General features: G+C 42.6%; 1 protein-coding gene across 2 annotated transcripts in view; it reads left to right on the top strand.

Annotated features, from left to right (window-relative positions):
• The window catches only part of SUFU (SUFU negative regulator of hedgehog signaling), a 104838-nt gene that overhangs the window by 32994 nt on the left and 58338 nt on the right, over positions 1–13506 (top strand). For both annotated transcript variants that reach the window (XM_075935577.1, XM_075935576.1), the window contains exon 3: positions 560–696. In XM_075935577.1, the coding sequence (XP_075791692.1) occupies positions 560–696 (137 nt within the window). The remainder of the gene's footprint in view (positions 1–559; positions 697–13506) is intronic.

Below are 13506 nucleotides of genomic sequence, written 5' to 3'. Positions count from 1 at the left end.
TGCTTTGAAATGCCACGTGCAGCCTGGGGCCAGTTCGGGTGTCTGTAGGTTGCATGTGCCATTTCAGAGCGGCAGCTGGGGTCAGCTGTTGCTATACTTCAAAGGCAGAGGCGCCTTATCAACTAATCAAATACTCAATGCAAAATGCATCAACTATTTGATTAGTCAGTTAGTCGATATTTAACATCCCTAGCCTTTATCTCCCCGTCTCTGCTAACGTGGCTTTTTCCACTTTTTTTCCTGTTGACCTGTCCCCAGTACAGAATGCTCCATGCCATATCCCAGAATACTGTTTAGATTTCTTTTGATGCCTGAATTATTAGTTTTATGCAGAAATTAGCTAGTTAACCTAATGATTCTGTTCCTTGTGGCTGCATGTAGATTCACACACAACTAGAGAAGCTCTGAACTCCTCATTCATCCTAAGAGGCAAAGAAAGGGCATAACATCTTGAAAACCAGTGCGCAGCATATCTGTCTACTGCTCACATCTACCTGATCCTTAGGTCCACTGTTGTTAAGGTGAATTATGTGACCCTTTTGCTTTTCCTTCCCTTCAGATTTACAGGAACAGATGGGCCGAGTGGTTTTGGATTCGAGTTGACGTTTCGACTAAAGAGAGAAACAGGGGAATCAGCGCCACCTACATGGCCGGCAGAGTTAATGCAAGGCTTAGCCCGATACGTCTTCCAGTCAGGTATGGAACATTAAATCATTGCTGCCTTGTTTTCTGTCACTCTAAATCTGACGGGTTACGTGCATGTCGAAGTGCTGGGTTTGAATCTTGTATGTGTTCATTTACATCTCTGCCATTTTAGTCTTGAGATCAGTCCTGTGTGAAAATGCTGTTACAATAAATGGGGTGTTTCACCAGCCTAACATACTGATTGGTAGATCTCTGCACTACTGTACGGGTGGTCAGTCGCTCTGCTGTAAGCTGCTTGGCGGTACAGAATGGTTAGGCCTGGATAGGAAAGGGATTACCTGTTAGTGATTCCTCTAGAGGAAAGAAGAAGGGAGAGAGAAGGTGGCAGGGGTGTTATGGTGGCAGGGGTTAAAGCTGAGGCAAATGGGAATCCCCAGGGCTCTGTTGGTAATAAAGGAGATTTTCTAGGAAATGCAGCTCCTCCATGTTGTACAATATAACTGAATTTTACATAAATGGTTGTTACAAGAAGAAGGGAGAAAAATTGTCCTCCTTGGCCTCTGAGGATAGGACAAGAAGCAATGGGCTTAAACTGCAGCGAGGGAGGTTTGGGTTGAACGTTAGAAAAAACTTCCTGCCTGTCAGGGTGGTTAAGCACTGGCATAAATTGCCTGGAGAGGTTGTGGGGTGTCCATCATTGGACCAGACTTCCGCAGACGTGTGTGTGCTGGGGATTCGGAGGGCACCGTGAATCAGGATTTCAGTGAGGAGGGGGGAAGGCTGCTAGGAATTCAGCCCCGGAGACTGGGGGCTTCACCACTGCGGCAGGGGCTGTGGCTGTGCTGACCACAGACTGATCAGATCAGCAGGGGGAATGGAAAATACGGGACAATTCCCCCCCTCCCTGGATGCCTGCAAGAGGGTATAAATAAGGGACTGCCCCATTAAAAAGGGGATTCTACCCCTGGGTGGGCTGTGAGCAGGTTTCAGGAGGTCTGACACAGTCAACAAGAGAGTAGGGCTGGACCCAGGGCCGAAAGCCCAAGGAACTTAGCTTTGCAGGCCCTCTGGCATGTGGCCCTCAGCAATTGCCTTGCTTGCTGCTGCCTATGCCGCAGCCTGAAATCCACTGGATATGACAAAAACACAGTAGCAGCACAGGGGGGCCACGGAGCTTTTATAGCATTGCTAAGGGAGCCTCCCAAAGCAAAGTTGAGAACCCCTGATCTGGCTAACTTAGTCCTCCCATGAGTGCAGAGGACTGGAATATATGGCCTACTGAGGTCCCTTCCAGTCCTGAGAGTCTGTGGGTCAGAAAATGGCCTGTTGGGCAGAGTATCAATTCACGTTGTATTTATACGCGCGGCCTGCAGAGTGATTGCGAATCCAGTGAATGCCTTTTTGACCCAGCTTTGGGGTTCTTCACAGTTCAAGTAGCTTCTTAATCTGTGATTCCCAAGCAGTTAAGCACACACAGTTTTGTAACTGTTTCTCTGCCAGTTAATAAATTGCTCAGTAATGTGAGATGACTGACTCTTAAATTGGAGGGGCCCTGAAAAAACACAGTCACTGTCGGCTCTGCTGCTCGCTAGTCCAGAACTTCCGCATCTCGTGGCCGTGCTCCCGTGGTCACGCTTTCAAATGCTGACTCAACAGAGCCATCTACCCACAAATCACTTGTAATCTTAAGCATGTCACTTGCTGCAGGGAGGAATGAAGACATCTTGCCTAAATCTGGCTTTTGAAGAGGTGTGCAGGTCCAGTTTTACTGTTGCATCATTGAAATTTGGGTCCAAATCTTAGTTGAGATTTTTTTCCCTGGTCCCTCACAATTAAAGTTGTTTTATTCCATGTGATTCCCATAAACTGTCCTAGATTCAGAGACTGGGTTAAAGTACAAGATTTCCCACCTAAATTTAATATACCCAACTTTTATTTAGTTTCCTAAAACATTTACTGTCAGTGGGAGCATTAATTAGATTTGCTTTTTTCATGCAAACATCTCAGATGTGCCTCTGACTTTGCAAATGCCTCAAATGTCTCACTTTATAGGTATTAATATTATTTGGTTCAAGATTTAAGGCCATTTCTGCAGCATTTGAAATCCCTAAAATTCTGTACAAGTTTGAATACAATGCTTAGTGGTGCAGTGTCTGACTTCCTTTCCACTTGGACAGTAAGTCATGTGACTTGTTCTCGTCCTGTCCCCAGAACTTGCAGTTATGTGCACTGTAGTGTGTTCACCGGATTTTAAAAAAAAAAGTTAAGTGAACCATGTTAATAAAGAAGCAAACTTCTGACTCCCTTCCTGTTGCATTTTTTGGAGCAATCCAATTGTGGGAGTTTCCTGAACAACAAAACATTTTCCGTTTCTTTGCATTTCATGTGCGCAGCAGACAAATTGTGTATGTGTAATTGGTGGCGAGCTATTGAGAACAGATTCTCTACAAGAAGACTTCTCATGCTTTCCACAAAATACGTAGCTCCATCTTCCAGACCTGCAATAATAAAATCAGCTTTCAGTGTTCTCTGGAAAGAGCATTTATAATTCATAAGTTTCTATTTTTCAACTTTGCCATGAACTTCAGATATAACCGATCCATTAGCTTCAGTATTATCGTTTTATTGATTCAGGCTGATGCTGTCTTTATAGCCCTCATCACTTGTGTCCCAGACACGTTAAATGTTTTTAATAGACTGTGTTTGTTGACTTTTTTTTAAAGTGTGTAAATCAAGGATTCAGTTGCAAAGAAAACGCTCCCTCATGGCAGCAGCTAACTTTGCAATTGTGAGGCTGTTACTAAACATTAGAGAGGCCATTTCTTTCCCAAAATATAAGGAAGCTAGCAGATTTACCCATTGCTCGGATCCTTCACTCAATTAAGGTGTTTTGTTTTGTTTTTTAAATAAAAGGATAACATACCTGCTTTATATAAACGATTGTATTTTTCAAAAGTAGTGTTGTTTTATGAAGTTTATGTTGATTTCTGAGTTCTTTTAAAAGGGATTGTTAAAATTTGTCGATTACGTTTTTTAACAATTTTATTTAAATGGGAATTCCATTAAGTGTATTTTTTTCTTCATCCCTATAAACGCTTATTTGTGTTTTTTAACAAAAAAAAGGGCTATAGTCAATTTGGCTTCCAGTAAAACTATCTTCTAGTTTTCATACCTTAAACATTGATTTAGCTGTTCCAAACCAGAGCATTACTACAAATTTCTTCGTTTCATCTCTTTTCTGTAAGGTTTATTGAGAAACAATCCTATTTGAGGTTCACCCTATTTTTTGGGCTCATCTTGGTTCAGTAATGTCAGTTTCAAAGTCTGTACTTTATTTGGTAACTTTTGTCTCTTCTGTATGGTGTGATGAGAAGCAATCCCATTCCAGGCACATCCTGTTTTCCTGGCATAACCAAACCCTTCCATTGCATTACATTATAAGAGGAAGCTGCATACCAAATTTGGTGTCCTAGATCTTACCACTTAGAGGAGTTTTGATCAAACAGACAAGTTCTTTAAAATATATACAGATTAAACCACTCTAGTCTGGCATCCTCGGTGCCAAACCAGAGAATTTGCTGGACCATGGAAGGCCAGTATTGTCTAGCAGCATTACTGACACTTCCACTGCTTGCTGGATTCTTAGAAGACACTTAGGGTTAAATAAGAGCTAAATGACCGCACAGAACCATGGTGGCTGTAAACAAACTTTATGGGACTGCAGGAAACTTGGCCTCACCCAAATGTACATCCAGCTATCTAAAATCATGCTGGACCGTAGATATTGCCAGACTAGAGAGGTTCAACCTGTAGTAGATTATGCACTGCTGCAATGAGTAATCAAAGTAGAGTTTATTTTGCTGCAAAGCTTGTTTGGCAAACTATCACTTGCTTTTCTTGGCTAAATAGTTGTCTCTGAATTACCTTACCATGGCTGGAAAACCTCAAACCCCATCTCCTTTAATCATAGACATCAGTTAGTACACTGACAGACACATATGAAATGGATTTGGTATAGGGTGTTCTGCGTGGTGGATTTCTTATTGCTGCTAGTTTCCCCGGGCATTACTTGTGGTATGTTTATGCTCCCACCCCTTCCCCTCAGCTTATTCTCTTGCTTTGCTCAGCCCTTGACCACAAACTTGACACAACTCAGTATATTGCTCTGCTCCCCTCAGTCCCACCAGCAACCTCCTCTGTGGGACCCCGAGGCACTATCACAGCACAGATAATGACCACTGGCAGTTCAGAGCAGCTGTATCTTGTGTCCTTTAGCCTACTCCGGCCTCCTCTAATATGCTTGTGGGGGAGCAGGAAACTGACGCCAATCACTTTTTTCTGGTTAATGAGGATATTTTCTGCTTGTCTTGACCACTTGGCAAAGCTGAAATTGATATTTTTTCTTTGTCCTGCTTTTCTGACTTCCTGAGTCTTTGACAAAATTTTAATGCTGTACACTGAAGAGTAAAAACACAAATTTCAGAGTGGGTTCTTTCTCATTGAAACACGGTCTGCTCAAAGCACATTATGGCAAGAACAGCCTTTTCTTATAAGCTCAGTTGTTTTCTACTTGCTCATCCAGTTGTATGATGGATTTCAAGAAAGATGTGGAGAAACTGGAGAGGGTCCAGAGAAGAGCAACAAGAATGATGAAAGGTCTAGAGAACATGACCTATGAAGGAAGGCTGAAAGAATTAGGTTTGTTTAGTTTAGAAAAGAGAAGATTGAGGGGGGACGTGATAGCCGTTTTCAGGTATCCAAAAGGGTGTCAAAAGGAAGAGGGAGAAAACTTGTTCATCTTGGCCTCTGAGGATAGAACAAGAAGCAATGGGCTTAAACTGCAGCAAGGGAGGTTTAGGTTGGACATTAGGAAAAAGTTCCTAACTGTCAGGGCAGTCAAACACTGGAATAAATTGCCCAGGAAGGTTGTGGAATCTCCATCTCTGGAGATATTTAAGAGTAGGTGAGATAAATGTCTATCAGGGATGGTCTAGACAGAATTTGGTCCTGCCATGGGGGCAGGGGACTGGACTCGATGACCTCTTGAGGTCCCTTTCAGTCCTAGTATTCTATGATGTGGCCATCACATACTACCATGATCAGCATAGGGAGGACCTAAATATCAAAGCGGTAATACTTTTTCAACCTATGGAGGTTTTAATACAGGTTGAACCTCTCTAGTCCAGCACTCTCTGGTCTGGTAACATCCATGGTCCAGCATGATTTTAGTTAGCTGGCTGTCCACTTGGGTGTGGCTAAGTTTCCTGAAGTCCCATAAACTTTGTTTACAGCCACCAGTCCTGGCTCTTGGCTCTGTGCTGTTATTTAGCTCTAACGTACCCCTAAATGTCTTCTCAGAGCTCAGTAAGCAGTGGAAGGTCACGATACTAGACAATATCGACCTCCCATGGTTTGGCAAATTCTTTATTCAGCACCAGTCAGGTTCCAGGGGTGCTAGAGTAGAGAGGTTCAACTTCTTCTTACAAATGATCTTTAAAGCATTTGCTGAAGCAGAAGAGCTTGTGTAATGCTCTGCAGTACACTCTCTGAAGAAGTAGAGATGATAAAACTGGGCCAGTGTGTGCCTGAATCAGATCTGGGAATGAGCTTCAAACTTATAGGGCCAGCCAATGAATTAAGGCTCATCTGCACTAGATGGGTAGACATTTTAACTGGCCTGTGTGGAAAAAAATCACATTTCAGACACACACTAGGGAACTTTGCAACTCTGAGAGGGGTATCCGTGTTAGTCTGTAGCTTAAAAATACCACTAAAAACGAGTGGTCCTATAGCACCTTAGAGACTAACAAATATATATTGTCTGTGTAGCGAGCACAGGGCACAGCCCCCTAGTCTATATAAAATATATTTTTGTTAGCCTCTAAGGTGCTACAGGACCACTCATCTTCAAAAGTTTTTTTTACTAGGGAACCCATTAGAGTGCATGTGGGCTGGTTAATGCCCAGCAAACTAGGCTGCTGTAGACATTCATCCCTCTAGTGCGAACACTGCGTATAATCTCTCACTTTCTTTAAAAACTCCATTAGAGCTAAGATCTTACTTGTGAATACAAGCCAGTTTTTTATTGTTATAGGTGTGTTTTACTACATCCTGTATGGTGTGGGGCTGGGGGCATGAGATGGAATTGTATCGTACTGTTACTGAGTGGTTTTATATGAAGGACATAGTGAGCAAAATTCAACCAGCTACTGTTTAAAATCTCATTAACACATTACCCCGGATTCTAGAACATCTCTCACATGCGGCACGGCACCTGTGCTGATCTTGCCCAAGTCTCGTTCTGTTTTGTGATGAACACTTTTAAGCACACGTGTCACATTTCTCTGTTTCTTTTCCTTTCTCTGAATTGCTGCTTTACTTTAGACCATCAGTGTTCTGCACTGAATTTTAGAATTCTTCAAGCCTTGGCTTTTCAGTTCACTGTAACAAACACTTGATGCTTTGTGCTTTTGATTAAATAGCACTGGCTCACCCGCTTCGACAAGCCCAAGTCTGCAAATCTCAGTTCTATTTGTGGCTTTATCTGTTCTTGATTTTTATCACTGTTTGGCCATGACCACAAATTCCAGCTCTGTTATTTTATGGGAGATTTTTTTTGTTGTTTTTTTTAAAATCCTAGAAACCTTGAAAATGAAACTTTTCACTATTCAGTGACCTTAACTTGTCATGGTTCATGGCTACATTGGGAATATCTCATGGTAGAAAAGATTTATGCCTCAGTTCAAACTAGGGAAAGATGTGTATGGGGAGGGGGAAACACTTGTCCAATGGAAAATCTGTTCTGGGGTTGTGGTTATCTTTATGATGCAGTAATAAAAGAGTTTACCAGTTTTGAAAGTGTTTGTTTTTTAAATGGAACTATGCATAATACCTTCCTTCTCAAGTCACCTCTAATTGTTCTCAGTAATCTACCTAATTGCCATCCATGTGAAAATAGTGCTGTATTCGTGTAGCATAAAGATTAACCTATTGGTATCTGAGAATGGGTTTCATGTTTTTGACCTCTACTGATTAATCACACTTCCATTTCCTCTGTGATTTTCTACTTGGAAATTCTTAGAAAATTGATATCTGTAAATGACCGTTTTTAAAGTAATTATTTTAAATACTGAACACCAGTATTTAATACCTACCTAGTTTATTCATATGGCTAACAAAGTATGCCTCTTTATTGCAACAAAGAGCTTGTACAAACATATGCCCTTCAGGAGAGGCACTGTCTTTACTGTGTTTGTACAGCAGCTAGCATCATGCAGGCCTGGTTCGTGAATGGGTCTTATAGGCACAGTGGATAAGGCAAATGATGATAAAGGGAGACTTTGATTAAGCAGGGCAGGTTGTGCTTGTGTGCTAATGCTTCATTTGGATTTTGGTAGTTACTTGAGCTCGTGGAGGGAAGTTACTTTTATAAGTAGAACTCAAATCCCAAGTCTCTTAAATTATTGTTGTTGCTGAATTATTCTTTATTGATTCATTGATTCTCTTTTGATTTATTGTTCTACTTCTTAAAAGTTTAGTACATAGAATTGATTCTACCAGTACCAATCACAAGGAATTAGAGCTTCAGAAAACCCTTTTAGTATGTCTTGGCCCTCTTTCGTAGTGACCATGAGAATTCCATCCTTTTTGTGGTTTTTGTTAAAGATAAAGAAATATCTTAATCGGGTTCTCCTTTTCCAGAGTTACTGCAGGAAAGAATAGCACAGCTTTGCTTCAGGTGACACATGTTGCAACATGGGGAACTGATAGAGTTTCCAGGACACTTACCTGCCTTGCAGAAGTTTCTTCATACAAGCTGCTCCCCAAGTTACGAACAAGTTATGGACCAACACTTGGTTTGTCACTCAAAGTGTTCGTAGCTTGGATCCCATAGAGTTACATGGCGACCGCGCTGTTCGTAAGTGCGGATCGCTGTTCGTAACTCGGATCCACATTTACGACTACTTTGGTCATAAGTGCGGATGGTCATAAGTGGAGGTGGTTATAACTCGGGGAGTGCCTGTATTTGCAAGGTAGAGAATTTTGCTTCTGTGCATGTAACTGATTTAGGGAATTATCGTTGTTATGTGGATCTGAATATAGTGACTAGTTAGGAATAGGATAAGGGTCATTTTTTTTTCAGAAGTGCAGCACTCCTACAATTCTGTTGAGAGACTCGATTAAGTAACTTGACCAAGGGTATACAATCCAAAACAGTCAGGTTTCATAAGGTTTTGGCTGCTAGAGTTCTATTTTAACCGCTAGACAGTTTCCCTCAAAGTCACTAGTATCTACAAGTCTATGCTCTGTCCAAATTACTAGGTTCGCATATGCATGTTTTCAAATACAGTACTCTGTTATCGAGGCACATTCTTCCGTAAAATGATGCTTCCCTGAATACAAATGAGATTTGTCTAGCTTTTATAAAATGTTGCATATTTCCTCCCAGTAGGATGAATAAAGCCAGAGCTGCCTAGCTAGTCATATTATTTTTCTGGCTATATGCTTTTTTTTACCCCAGACTCATTTATCATTTTTTTTTACTGGTTGCTATGGCTGTCTAGGACTGGCCCAGGTTTCCCTGAGGTATTTCACAATTGTAGGTTAGAAGTGGAGGGGATTAGCTGTGTTTTAGCTCCGCAGAAAAATAAATCAGCTTATACATTTGCTTTACCAAACCAGTTATGCAGTTAACTTCATTGCACGTAAACACTGGAACGTCTGCACAAGTGACATTCTTCCGAATTTACTGAGGGCCTGTTGTTTGCCTTAGTTAAGAAGAGCTCAGCCACGTAAGTTGACTGCATGGCTCTGTCCTGCGAAGGGGTGTGGACATTTAAGCTAAAGTCACTGTTTCCATTGTAGCCAAACTTGGTCATAGCCAAAAGCTATCACTATCTAGGCACACGCACAGGAATTTGTTTGACTGTTTTCAAGAGGCATGTCACACCCCTACATAAACATGCACATGTGTTATATACATAGCAGTATGCTCAAATGTGCCCTGGAGCCATCTGTATGAATGTGTCCACAAGTATTTGGCTGTGTTAGGGAGATATGGAGAGAGCTACTTCTGTGCCCTGCTGTCTGGGGGGGGGGGGCAAGGACTTGTGTCCCTTCTTCCCAACACTGTCACTGATAGCTGTGTAATGGCCCATGTGAAATCATTCTTGTTGGGGAGAGATCACTTTAAAAAAAAAAAAACCAAACAAGCCAGCCCTGTGTTTTACATCGTGGCTGACAGTGGCAAGAGAGATGGCCAAACTCTGATTGTATGCAGATGGAATTACCTCTCACGCCCTGTGTACCAGAGAAGGCTTTCGGGGCTGTACATGGGAAAGCTTGTGCTATCCTTTCCAGCGATCCAGAACAGAGCATTGCTGCCTCCAGGATTGTGACTCAGACAGCTAACTGTAAAAAGACGAGATACAAATAGTTTGGCTCTATGTGGAATGATCCTAGGAGTCTAAATTTTGTAGGGAGGGATAGGCACACTCTCTTGAAATAGGCGATTCCAAGAGTTACACAAACACACTTCTGCTAGGTCTCTGCGAAGCTTTTCTCTTAGTTTCCCCCTGGTGCAACTACTCACGGAACTCCAGGGATAGGAACGTTACTATAGACTTCCTGCTGGCATTTTAACCAGCCAGCTAATGGTGGTTGAAATGCAACAGCTTGGCTATGTTAATATTCCTACCAGCAGAGCTGGCCACTCAGTAGCAAGAGGAAGTCGAGAACAGGGAAAGCTTTAGGCTGATGGTTTGGGTCCTAACATTCAGTTCTCCATCTGTTTTAAACAGAGATCTGAGCTGGGGAGGGCTCTTAACACCTGTCTGCTTCTCTGATATAGTTACTCTAAGGCTCTCGTGAAAGCCTTATTAGTGCTGCGTTTAGTCTTCGATAGCAAACGCTTTTCTCTACTGCTTTGATGTGAATTTTCTGGGCAGAGTGCACTCAAGGGTTTTATTAAAGCCTGGCTCTTTTTTTTTTTTTTTTTTCCTCTGTCTCCCTGTGCAACTGTGATTTTCTTGCTTTTTTTACTTGAAAATGGTCTGGTTGTCCATGAAGAAAAGGCAGAGCAGAAGATGCAATGCAAGTGACATTTGTCAGCTTGTCTTCCTAGTTTGAGGTCAAGTATCGGAGGGGTAGGTGTGGTAGTCTGTAAGACAGATTTATCTGGGGTTCTGGTCCACTTGGAACTGTGCACTTGGGTGCTATGTCAGATCCATTTGACTGAACCTTCCCAGAGCTGAGCTGATCTGAGTGTCTGTATTACTCAGTTGTGGGCTGTGACCACAACTCTGTGCCAGGGCTGGAGGAGACTGGTCTGGCTCAGCAGGACGGAGGGGCTCAGTGGTATTCCAACACATCAAGTAACAGTCACAAGGGGACTCTTTTGACCAAAACCATCACACCACTATGCAGTCCTCTACTAGATCTCCTTTCTCTGTGGCAGGGGTGGGGAACCTCAGGCCCGGGGTCCGGATGCAGCTCCCAGCTTGTCTGCATCCGGCCCCATGAGGTTCAGCATTGGGGGGCTTGTGCTGGTGCTCCAGCCCCCCCGGCCGGCCACCCACAGGACTGGAACACTTACAATCTACCAACCTGGGCCCTCTTAGGCTCTGATGTGCAAGGGGAAGGTGGGGAGTGTCTTTCTCCCTCTGTCAGAGGCTTCTCACTTGTGTGCAGCCCCCACCTGATTTTTCTGTGGGTTAGCGGCCCCCGACCCATAAAAGTTTCCCCATCCCTGCTCTATGGCATCAAATATAAGCTATGTGTCTTCCCTTTCATCTCCTATTAAGAGTTACTCTTGCCTCTGATCATCCCTTGAAGGCAGCCTCCATCTTTCACTTGTTAACTTGCCAAATGGATAACTTTGTGCTTTCTCGTATGCTCCTCCTTAAGTTTGGGAAGAGCACCCTGCACATCTGCAAAGTCCATGTAATTGTGCCCCTTAAATCGCTCCTTAAGACTTTGCTCTGCTATGACACCCTATAGTAATCTCAATAAGAGCTTACCTGCCCGTGCGCTGAAGCCACTGCCTGTCATTTGTGTTCTGAGGTTGTAACCACGGAATTAATGAAAACTGCACTTGCCTGCTTTCTCTGAGGGTTTGTGGACATCGTTTAGGCCACTGAGGACAGACTCGAGAGGGACATGTTGTGATCAGGTTAATAGTGTTTACATATCAGCTAGATTAACTGGAAAAAATTAGCTCTCTCTGACATTCCTACTAGTGGTTTGCATTTTCTCTTATGCTTGCACCTTTGTTTATGGTCTCCCATTCCTGGTAAATTCAGGTTCTTATGCATGAGCCTAATGGTAGAACTTTGTGCAGAATTGTTTAAATCTGTTTTCATTTAATATTTATAATTGTATGGAAACCTCTTTATTGAATTGAATCATGAGCAAAATCCTAAATCAGCTTGATTACTCTTCAAGGGAGGCTCAAGAATGATTTCTTTCAATTTCCACTGTGATGAATCTTTAGCGTGTACCGTTTTAAAAACACAACTTACCAACAGTTAGGAAGTTTTATATTTCCAAAAGTTGAGACATTTTTCTGATAGGATTCGGTGTGAAGACAGTTGCACTCTGGTTTGACGGTAGAGTTTTTTTTTTTTAAATGTCTTATTTTTTTCCCCTGGAAGACTTCACGTATTTTGTGAAAACTTGAAATCACAAATATTTTGGTCAACAACAAAAATATTTATCTCTTTGGGGAAGGCTGCTGTGGTGCCTCATAGAAGTTATAGTTTGGGTGGATCATGTTCATGCTCCCCTGTGCAGTTGCTAGTTGGAATATATCTCCCATGATGCACCATGGTCCCCCCCTTAGGAAGGAGAATTAGTATATAATGGGAGTGTCTTGCCATGGTGCACCATGGGAGATGTTATCCGAATTCTAGGCTGGGCTGATTTAGTCGGGGTTGGTCCTGCTCTGGGCAGGGGGCTGTACTCGATGATCTCTTGAGGTTTCTTCCAGCTCTAAGATTCTATGAATCTGGAGAGCCTGGCTCATGGTGGAGAGTAGGGCCATTTGGCAACCGAACTACATGTCCCATGATGCACCAGGGTAGCATTTCCAAACAAAAAAACTTTGGATATTATGTCAAAATATTTTACTTGAAAACCTAAGTGTTTTGTTAGCCAGCCTTGGTGGAGTCACTTACACTTCCTGTCTCGTGCTCAGCTTGTGTGTGTGCTTCTGTGGACCTGTGACAGCAGCAGCAAAGCTGAAAGTGAAGTCGGCTGAACTTGCTCCTGCTCCGCTTGGGGGCTCTCAGGTGTCCGTGTCAATAAGGGAACAGAACAACATCGCTTTATAGCTCTAAACATTGGCTATTCTGGATCAGAAAAAGGGTGAATGTTCCTTTAGACCTAAGCTGCAGACATAACAGACTGATCCATGTGATATACAAAGAATCTATTTAAAAAACTCGCCAAAACACACAAATTTGAACAGTCTTACTCTTTAAGGGGATTCATGTGGGTTATCCTTTCTTCTTCTGCCCCAGCTGAGGTTGTTTACTCATTGAAACAACTTAATTCAGTGCATTAAAATAGTGACCTTGTAGGGATAACTAAAACATGTTCTCTTCTTTCCCCAGTGAGTGCAGATGAAAAATGCCTGTAGCTACACAGCTGGTCAGCGGGTGCTTGGTAAAGCGGTGTATAAAAAGCAACAGCATTACCACAGTATATTGCCTTGTTAACTGTACAATGCACAGCTGTTTTCTGCAGACTCACCTGTGGGAAGTCCTATGGATGTGCTAGTGTACTGCAAGACATCTAGCTAAACACGTGTGACTGGCCCTGTCTGAGACAGTAATCTCCCCAGGCATTCAGGAATGGATTTGA

Source organism: Pelodiscus sinensis, chromosome 8 (assembly GCF_049634645.1).
Source record: "Pelodiscus sinensis isolate JC-2024 chromosome 8, ASM4963464v1, whole genome shotgun sequence".
In the NCBI taxonomy this organism is placed as follows: Eukaryota; Metazoa; Chordata; order Testudines; family Trionychidae; genus Pelodiscus; species Pelodiscus sinensis.
The sequence above is the reverse complement of the archived record's forward strand: the minus strand, read 5'-3'. Positions and strand labels throughout refer to the sequence as shown.